Source organism: Pecten maximus, chromosome 7 (genome assembly GCF_902652985.1).
Source record: "Pecten maximus chromosome 7, xPecMax1.1, whole genome shotgun sequence".
NCBI classification, from domain to species: Eukaryota; Metazoa; Mollusca; class Bivalvia; order Pectinida; family Pectinidae; genus Pecten; species Pecten maximus.
In genome coordinates, this window is record NC_047021.1 from 791,675 (window position 1) to 802,104 (window position 10,430).

The 10,430-nt window shown below is 37.9% G+C and overlaps 1 protein-coding gene across 1 annotated transcript; it reads left to right on the top strand.

Moving 5' to 3' along the window:
- The first annotated feature begins 9,019 nt into the window (after window positions 1-9,019).
- On the top strand, window positions 9,020-10,430 carry LOC117331000 (probable serine/threonine-protein kinase clkA). The gene is made up of 2 exons (XM_033889593.1): window positions 9,020-9,183; window positions 9,299-10,430. Exons 1-2 carry the CDS (start codon window positions 9,020-9,022, stop codon window positions 10,428-10,430), a joined length of 1,296 nt encoding a protein of 431 aa, XP_033745484.1.

Genomic DNA, 10,430 nt, shown 5'->3' on the forward strand with positions numbered 1-10,430 from the left:
CAAACGAGTTGATCCTAGCTATTCTATGACATACACAACAACGTGACCAAGGTTATCCAAACCGGCCACTCCTCCAACACACTGTACCCAATCACCTAGCCAGAAATATCCGCAGCTTATACGGCTGCGCCACATCGGTGTTCTTAAAAAATAATGTTTTAATAGCGCAGTGATGGTCAGCCAAATATCGGTAATCCTGATATGATCATGGTGGAAGTCGTTTGTAGAATTTAGATGATATGAATACCTGGATCGCAATGTATTTACATGCATGGAAGCGAATTGTACACATGGTATAAATATTCATCACAGTACAACTACAACAGGAAATTCAAATCTTTATCTTCGGATCACAAACACATAGTGCATATGATACATTGTGCTAATTATTTGATATACATAACATAGCAACACAACTGATGACGGAAACCAACTTTATGACTCGTGCCATGACTGGGCCTCGAACTCGTGATCTATGGCACCCAATCGCCTAATAATTTGACAGTAACTTACAGAGTTATTGCCCTTTGTAATAATATTATTATTGGACTTTGTGACCATTATAACTGGAGTAAATATCAACCAAGTTTGATGAAACGTTGTATGCAGCCATATAACAACAAGATCTCGGACATGTTTAGAAATGGAAATTATTCAAAAGTAACTGAGAGAGTTATTGCCCTTTGTAATAATATTATTTTTGGACTTTGTGAACATGATAACTGCAGTAAATAGCGATCAAATTTGATGAAACTTTGTATGCAGCTACATATCGACAAGATCTCTGATGAGTTCGAGAATGAAAAGTATTTGATAGTAACTTACAGAGTTATTGCCCTTTGTAATTATATTATTTGACTTTGTGAACATGATAACTGCAGTAAATAACAATCAAATTTGATAAAACTTTGTATGCAGCCAAATATCAAAAAGATCTCAGATGGGTTCGGAAATAAAAAATAATTTGACAGTAACTTACAGAGTTATTGCCCTTTGTAATACTATTATTATTAGACCTTGTGACCATGATAACTGGAGTAAATATCAACCAAGTTTGATGAAACTTTGCATGTAGCATATATCAAAAATATCTTGGACAAGTTCCAAAATTGGAATTATTCAGCTGTAACTGACAGAGTTATTACCCTTTGTAGTAATATTATTGTTAACAACTGTTTAGCTAACTTTGCCCAAAGGTTAAGTTTTTTTAAATTTTGATGAAATTTTATCTGGAGGATTATTTAGCATTGCTTTATGTTGCATAAAGGAAGGATGTGACTCTCTTTTAGCGGGGGAAAAGGAGGCCAAATAAGGGCAATGTAGAGAGAAAAAAACAACTTTCAATTACTTTTTCAAGAATGACAAGCTTTAGTCTACCCTGCAGTTTGAGTGGTGAACCACTGTTAGGAGAGTCAGTTCAAAAGTAGGAAAATATTTGAAAATTAACTTAAATCAGAGCATTTCTATTCGCCATACTTACTTAAATATTCAGGTAAGCAATATAGGCCCTCTGGGTCTCTTGTTATATTTGAGGGCATATATTCGCAGGCAGCTGTGGAGTAAAATATATTGTCAGCCGAATATTTAAAGATATGACCATTTTGATATTACACCTCTTATCAACCGGAGAGTCTTTATATCACTCATCTTTTTATCATGTTTTGTTTTCATATTTTTTACAAACGCTTCTGTGTCATCTGCATCATCAAATCGATCCCCTGGAACATGTCATCTGTTATCCATGTCTGTCAGTTCTCCAGTTCAACAATTCTGGCTGCTAGCTCCTCGAATATCTCCTCGAATATCTCCTCCCCTCGATCAGTAGGCCTAGTCACTATCGTTGTTTATATTCATGCAGACGACAAGTTTAACACACACTAACAAGTAAAGCAAAATCCGGAAACGGCGTTGTTCGGAAACTTCCATAAAGTTTGTAAAATTTCAATATTTGTGCAGTCTATGCTGCTATAAGAGATGACAATTCGTTTAAAAGCGGTAAAAATAAGCCTAAATGGCAAAATCCGACTTTTTGACAGGGGGTGGCAAGAGTTATATATTTCTGCCATTCATTGTATCCGATCGATAGAGTAAATGCATGCATCATTCATGGATCTTCAAATGAACCTTAGCACTTGACAAGGAGGTCTTTATCGTGTCTGAAAGCACATCATGGTATATAACATTGATTGAAGGGAGATAACCCTTACAGAAATATATAACTCTGGCATGTTCTGCAAGAGAGATGTGTCATTGCATTTTGTTTACAAGTATTTATTGACAAGTGGTTGTTTGCAAAAAGTGTGTTAGACAATTCTAGAAAAGAGATGGCTGGACAATGTTCTCGAAAGATTTGGCAATATAGAATCTAGTATATATACCACGAGAGACAAATTGTTATCCGGAACTGATTTACAACTGTTAAGGTGAGTTTTGTGAATTTTGTTGGATTATTAATTGCCTGATACTGCGAACTGTGGGAGTATAAACATTCTTAATTTTGGAGAAATGGATAGGAAAGGATTACTCAAGGACAGCTGTTATAAGATAAGTAATTAACAGTGTTGATTTAATACACCAGCTTGTACACCAATTAATTTAAATTGCCTATTATCTCTGTAACTTGCTTAGTTTTGTATATATCATTGAATTGTGTTTTGAACTTAGCTGTTTGGTTTCATCTTTCTGTTATTTTCACGTAATAAACATTTTATCTTTATCGTGTCTGAAAGAACATCATTTTATCTTTGTCGGTGTGTACCATTACTTTCCTTTATAATTCACTTTTAATCGTCCGCATTACTTGACAAACTTGTATGTTTCGTTATAAGAACTAGAAAATCTTTCTGATATCAGACGTGGTAGTGTTGAACAATTAAAAGCTATTTTACTTCTTCAGGGGCGAATGCTCGAGATTGATCTAAAGCTCTTCTGAGTTCTTGAAAATCCATTTTTCTTTAATCTTACTTGTGGAGTTTTATTAAACAGAAACAATTTTTACATTAATTAAGGTAGACCGCCCCATTCGGGTTTCCTCTGATAGATCTCCTTAATTTTATTTTTATTTCAATGTTAATTATGCTCTTATCACAAAAAACACATAAAAAACATATGTCACCACGTTCGTTTTACTACCAGGGCCACATAAAGATACGTATTAATTAATAGCTGAACCATATTTTTAAGGATTTTGGTAGATTTTATCTTTCCCCGATAATATTCACCTCAAGCATAAAAAGGAGTTTATATCCTATTTATATCATCAGTATGAGCAATATCATTCATAATTATCAAAAAAGAGAAGATTCTTTGGGTGGTTAACAAAATATGGCTATTTTTATACAAAAAACCTGTTATTTTTAGTGAAAAATTGATTTAAAAAAATACACGTTTATTTTTTTCCTGAAAAAATGAACAGAAAAATTACCCCCTTTTTTTTGCTTAATTAAAAATTTCATATGTATGCTTTAAGAGAAAAAAATAAAAATAACACCTCACCATATTACTTTTGACACTATGGCCGTTTACTTTGCTGGTACCCCAAAACTTTTGCTTCAAGTATGGCTCAAATTACCAAATTAGAGCAGTTATTTTGGAATCTGAGATTGATGAATTTTTTTGTTAAATCTTTACCATTTTCTTTCATAAATTATATTGTAATCTATGTTACTGGTGCTTTCTTTTTTTCTAAAAGAATTTTATTTGTTTGATTTCCCAAACGCAATTAACATTTTCCGGATATTTTCCTCTTTTCCGGATGAAAATTAGAACATTACACTAACGGTCCTTCAGACGCTTTCTTCTAATACGCCATGTCAAACGAAGCGTATCGGTGATACAGAATGCCAGAATATGCACAATATGAGCTTCATTTGCAGCGCTAAACAAGGTTGCTCGAGTGTCGAGCGTTCCAACCTATGCGATAATGTAATTTGAATTAAGGCAAAGCCTTAGAAGAGCGCAGCCTATGACAGTAATCACTCACCGTAACATGTATATGTAGCGGGGGATGTTATCGTGTATGTACTGACAGGTTAAGCTGACAGGGTTAGAGTGGGGGTACGTAATTTCGCACACTTTCTGTATGTATTTAAATACATTTCCATCAAATGAATTTCAAATCAAGAAAGAATACCTCACATTGTTAGATGTACAAATGCTTCGTAACATACAAGTGTGCAACCTGATATGCGCACACGTATCACTGCGCAAGGGAGCTGTTGTTAACTTGTGTTTATTGCTGGGTTTGAAGACGATCGGGAACGTAATTTCGCACACCCATCTAACTTATTTAATTTTGTTGGTAAAAATAGTTTTCAGCCATTTTGTAGACAAACAACATCCTAAACTAAGATTAAGCCCAATGCCATGATTAAAAATATCTTTAAAAACAAAATAATGTAAAATTGGAAAGTGTCAATTTACCGCCATTTTTGCTTTAAATAATGACCGCTCCCTACGGAGGTAATGTAAACAAGGCGGTGAAAATGATGGGGTGTCTGCAGGTCAGCGCTGTTATTAGTTATACTTGGTGGATTTGTAATAAGTTTTGTTTATAATCTGATCAAATGATATTTTCCTTAAATATTTGCAAATTCACATGCCAATCAACAATTGGGATTATTTTAAATAAAATATTTAATCATCCGGTATCCATTTTATCGGACGAGAGTCGTATCAGTTAAAATTTGTTTTCAAAACGAACTAAATCTGAAAATATGTACTTAAAACGGCAAATGTTCCACTAAAGGTTGGCATTAGTCAACATGTAAACAAAAAAACACAGCCCTCGACCACTTGGAGGAAAAACGCAAAAAAATGTCAGGTGTGCGAATTTACGTACTGTGCGAAATTACGTACCCTTGCTCTAAGCTTAACGATAACTATATGTCATGCCTATATGTCGTGTCTGTACTATGTGTACCTGTGTCACCTTGACCTTTGCTAGTCCTCTGTTCACGTGTGCTGTCTCTGGTCGATGTTTTTGTCGTGCATTGTTCGTAGTCGCTTGCTTTTTCGTCAGTGTATGTCGTGCCTGTGTATCCTCTGTCGTGATTGGTCCTTATAGTTTTGTATTGTTAAAAAGTGGGATAAATTTAGGGTGGTGTATCGTATACTGGGCAGTCTGATGGATTAATTTCCTGTGTGCTGTCACGTCTTTCTCGCTAGTACTAATGTAACGTTAGGGTATGTAGGGTCTTGGGTGGGTAGTACTAGTCTTGACTTTAAACATATTTTATTGTCTAAACAAGAACAATAGGATTAGGCACAAGTTATTACAACTTATGAAGCCTTCTCCACTCAACATGTTAATATTTACAAGTAATGACATAGGTATAATATATAGTAAATCATGTAACATTTAGGAGGAAAAATTGATAATTTAACATACAATGTACATTTACATAATAAAGAGATACAAGTATATATATTCAAAATCTTCTGCTGGACTTTATGAAAGACTGCACATATCCAAATACATAACTATTCACTTCCAAAGCCAAGTTTTCATTACCATATAATAACAAATTTAAATTTACACGTATATTTAAATCATTAAAATATTGGAACATTTCAGCACGAGCAGTAGCATATATTGGACATTCAAAAAAGAAATGATGCGCATTTTCACAAATGTTACCTCAGTTTACACAAATAGAGTCCTCTGCCAAATTTACACGAAAGTATTAGTCGGGATGTTGGGTTTAGTTAGGTCGTACAGGTATGGGGGTGGTTTTAGGTTAGGATGTTTATTATATAGCTAGGCCTATGCTGCTGTCCGTTTATATGTAATTTCATGTTGTAAATGTTTATGTCATCGTTAATAAAGTGTTAATTGTAGTTCAAGGCGTTTGTTTTCTCTCTATACGACAGATACAAGTTACCCATCGAACCTGGGTTGTTGGTCCACAAGGGCGAGTCGGGTGCAGTTTAACGTACGCTCCTCTTACATATATACTACCACATTTTCAGATTTTAGACTTTTTTTTAGGGGGGGGGGGGGGGGGGTTAATTTAAAAGAATGACACAAAAAAAATGCTACAACACATTGTAACATAACTATGTATTACATCTAAACATCTATACATGAAAGTATATATGAAAATGCCTTAGACAGTATGTCTACAGCAAATTGAAATCCCATAGCCCAAGTCATTTTTCCACAGACCCATTTTGTAAACATATTGTTGAAAAGTAGCATTACTGTCACGCAAACGCTTGCATCATCCAGTAATAACACGCTATTATGGGTTAAAAAAACCTCTATTTTAAGCTCGGATTTCATATCATCATTTGTCAGAAAATATTGGAATGTTGTTTACATGAATTGTAATGTATGTCAGGACTCGAACTTTTCATAGCCATTGGGGCCAACACTGAGAAATTTTACATAGACCGACCAGGTTTTCTATAGCCTCTGGCCATCGGACCACCTTTACTTTCGAACACTGCAAGTTGAGTGACAGACTTGTTTATTGTTTGTCCTGATGTGAATTTCATTGTCTTTACTTTGCATTGTTGGATTCCAAATGATCGTGCACTTAATAATGGCATCAGTATTCTACTGCCATATTTCTTTGCTACTAACAACGTAAAAGGGCAGACGATACAACAATATTTTCATATATATAACAGGAAAGCGAATTTAGTGCCGCCACAAGGGGTTAAACCCGCGACCCTCTGCTTACTGCTCCGTCGCTCTACCGACTGACTTAATGGAAATTCCCCCACCTGAAATCACTATGTACCCTATTTACAATTAAAACCTGCCTCACTATTCCTCACTTTTCAAACGTGTTCGCCCCGAACACACATTAACCCAGGTTTTATCCCCAACGAAGCCTCTCATTTTCATATAGCTTGCACTTGGAGTGGTCAACCGATGTAACAGAAAAGCAAGTAGTGTGCCTCCACCGTCATCGAACCGCGACCCCAGGCTTTACTCACCGGGTTCAATCGTACTGACCGGGCGCCGGTGCTTACACCTGGGCGTCGATGAATTTTACACCCGGACAACGATAATTTCGATAGAAAATGAACGCCGAAGACGGGATCGGAAGAACGATTGGGATATTTTTTCTCTTTTTTGATGTGATAATGATGTCCTTCAAGGAAAATAACCCGACCACGGAACAAAATGATAAATTGGCTATAACTTGCAAGGATAACTGACAGGAAAAACACCTCTCATTTTTTGCTAATTCGCCCACATTGTAGGCGGGTATGACCAAATTATGCCGCAATCCACGAATTATGCAACATATACAGCAAAATCCGCGATCGAAATGACTGTAAATCTCACAGTTTATCGGAATTATATATTTTGACATCATCAAGTCTTATTGGATTGATTGGTAATAGTTAAATAGGAAAATTAAACATTTCCGTATTTTACACCTGTGGCAACGAAGACGCTCTTGAGCTTTACACCCGGGCGCCGCAATTTGCTGACATGGTAGTGATGTAGAAATTACCAGAGTTGGCCTTTTGATGGTTTTTGTTTATGTATTTTTTGCATTTATGCAACTCGTTACAATTCATTCACGGACATGCCTCTTTAAAGGGTCCGAATTTGTGCTTGTCAATCCGTCATCCGTTTTTGTTGTGATCTATTTATAAAACTGCTCGAACCTGGTAGAGATGGAGTGAAATCTCCAGCCTAGACGGATCACAAGAAACGTGTTTTATAGGCCTACAGTTAATTAAATACAATATTTATAATATATCCAGAATATGAGTAAAAAGGCACTTAACATCTACATCAATTTCACGGGTTTTAGGTTTTTGAAAAATTGTCGAATGTCAACGTAAATTTCGTTTGAGTTTATATAGATCTTTTATACCATCAATGCATGTTGCAAGTTTTGTGTTTACGTCCCATGCGTTTCCTCCTTTTTCTGATCTGTGTCTAGCCGCGGTTGGAATATGGTTGACTACCTCGTATTCTGAATAACAATATATCACATGTAAAGTGCGCAAGGCCGAACTTACGTTCCCCAAACAATATACAATCTGACAGATGGAGTACATACTCAGAGACCTATTACTAGTATATAGGTCTCTGACATACTGAAGTAATTGTTGGTTGCCGCAAAGTGCATGTACTTTTAGAGCATCGGCCAAAGTCCCCAACTCCACTATGCGTCGGCCCGTGCGCCATGAAGTGTCCTCTTGTTCTACATTGCCATAAATTGGAGATGTGCTAACCTCTTCCTGACTTGATATAAATTGTCTCCGCCGAGATTGTAACTAACGTTATATGGTCGTCACACATTGGCACATTATGTGATACATCGGCGCTGTCCTTGTTTTCAATGGACCATCTTTAATTTATGTTCTCACTTCATTGAAAGCATAAGCCTTACCTAGTCTTTTAGTTTTACAAAACTGACCCCTTTACCTCTTGACCGCATCGTGCTGTAGGCCTAAACATTTATCTCCCAGCTGACTTGAAAATTAAACCAGATGTAACTATTCGTGAATATAATCAAGGGCCCGGATCGCCGGACGCCGGATCGCCGGACGCCGGATCGCCGGACTCATGTCTGTGACGTCACAGAAGGGATCGGTCTACCTTAATTAACTGGCACTATTTTTTGCCATCTTTGTCAGATATTTACCAGTTCGCTAGGGAACACACAGTCGCTCAGAAGCTTTACGGCATGTGTTCGAAAGGTGCACGTTGAAGTTTTAATTTGAGTCGATATCAACACCCAGTAGCTTGACTGTAAGAATCAATGTTTGAAGGATTGTTTTGTCAATACATATTGGCTGAAAGTCCGGATTGGCTTCCATGCCATTTCCGCAAACCGGTTTATATGTAATAGCTTAAAGCTTTCATCTTCAAGTGTTTTTGTCAAATCTGTTCGAGTATGGCTAATTTGAGCCGGGGTATTGTCATCAGCATAGTTATAAAGAGTACCATCTGCAAATTGTAAAATAAATATCGTTTGAACATCAGGGGTCCAACGATAGATCCCTGGGATACCCTTTTTGATAAAAGGCCCAATTCACTGGATACATGTCTCAGCCTAGTACACTGTCGCCTGATACTGAAGTAACTTCTGATGAGGTCTGTAGCAGGCCCGTCTACCTCATAGGCTCACAGTTTCTCCAGCAGCAGTCCAAGGGAAAGACAGTTGAGGGCCTTGGACAAGTACAAATTAGCATACCACCAACAAAGAGGTATGGTCGTTTTCCGCTTATCCTGACCTAGGCCACGTACAGCGATAGTCTGGGCTAAAATACCTGATAAACCATATAAGACCGATTAGACTTTGGCATACTATAACTAATATAGGATTTGTTATACCATTGTTACTATACATGCTAATCCACCGACAACCACAGCACAGCAAGTATCAACTACCGTACATCCTCCACCAACCATAGCACAGCAAGCAAGAACAGCCAAACGTCCTCCAACCACCACAACACAACAAAGAAACAACTACCGTATATCCTCTACTAACCACACCACAACAAGTAACAACTACCGTACATCCTCCACAAACCACAGCACAGCAAGTAACAACTACCGTACATCCTCTACCAACCACAGCACAGCAAGTAACAACTACCGTACGGCCTCCACCAACCACAGCACAGCAATCAACAACTACCATACGTCCTCCACCAACCACAGCACAGCAAGTAACAACTACCGTACATCCTCCACCAACCACAGCACAGCAAGTAACAACTACCGTACATCCTCCGCCAACCACAGCACAACAAGTAACAACTTCCGTACATCCTCCACCAACCACACCACAGCAAGTAACAACTACCGTACATCCTCCGCCAACCACAGCACAACAAGTAACAACTTCCGTACATCCTCCACCAAGCACACCACAGCAAGTAACAACTACCGTACATCCTCCACCAAGCACAGCACAGCAATTAACAACTACCGTACATCCTCCACCAACCACAGCACAGCAAGTAACAACTACCGTACATCCTCCACCAACCACACCACAGCAAGTAACAACTACCGTACATCCTCCACCAACCACAGCACAGCACGTAGCAACTACCGTACATCCTCCACCAACCACAGCACAACAATTAACAACTACCGTACATCCTCCACCAACCACAGCACAACAAGTAACGACTACCGTACATCCTCCACCAACCACAGCACAGCAATTAACAACTACTGTACATCCTCCACAAACCACAGCACAGCAAGTAACAACTACCGTACGTCCTCCACCAACCACAGCACAGCAAGTAGCAACTACCGTACATCCTCCACCAACCACAGCACAGCAAGTAACAACTACCATACGTCCTCCACCAACCACAGCACAGCAAGTAACAACTACCGTACGTCCTCCACCAACCACAGCACAGCAAGTAACAACTACCGTACATCCTCCACCAACCACACCAAGGTTAGGTATATCTATCACAATGGATGA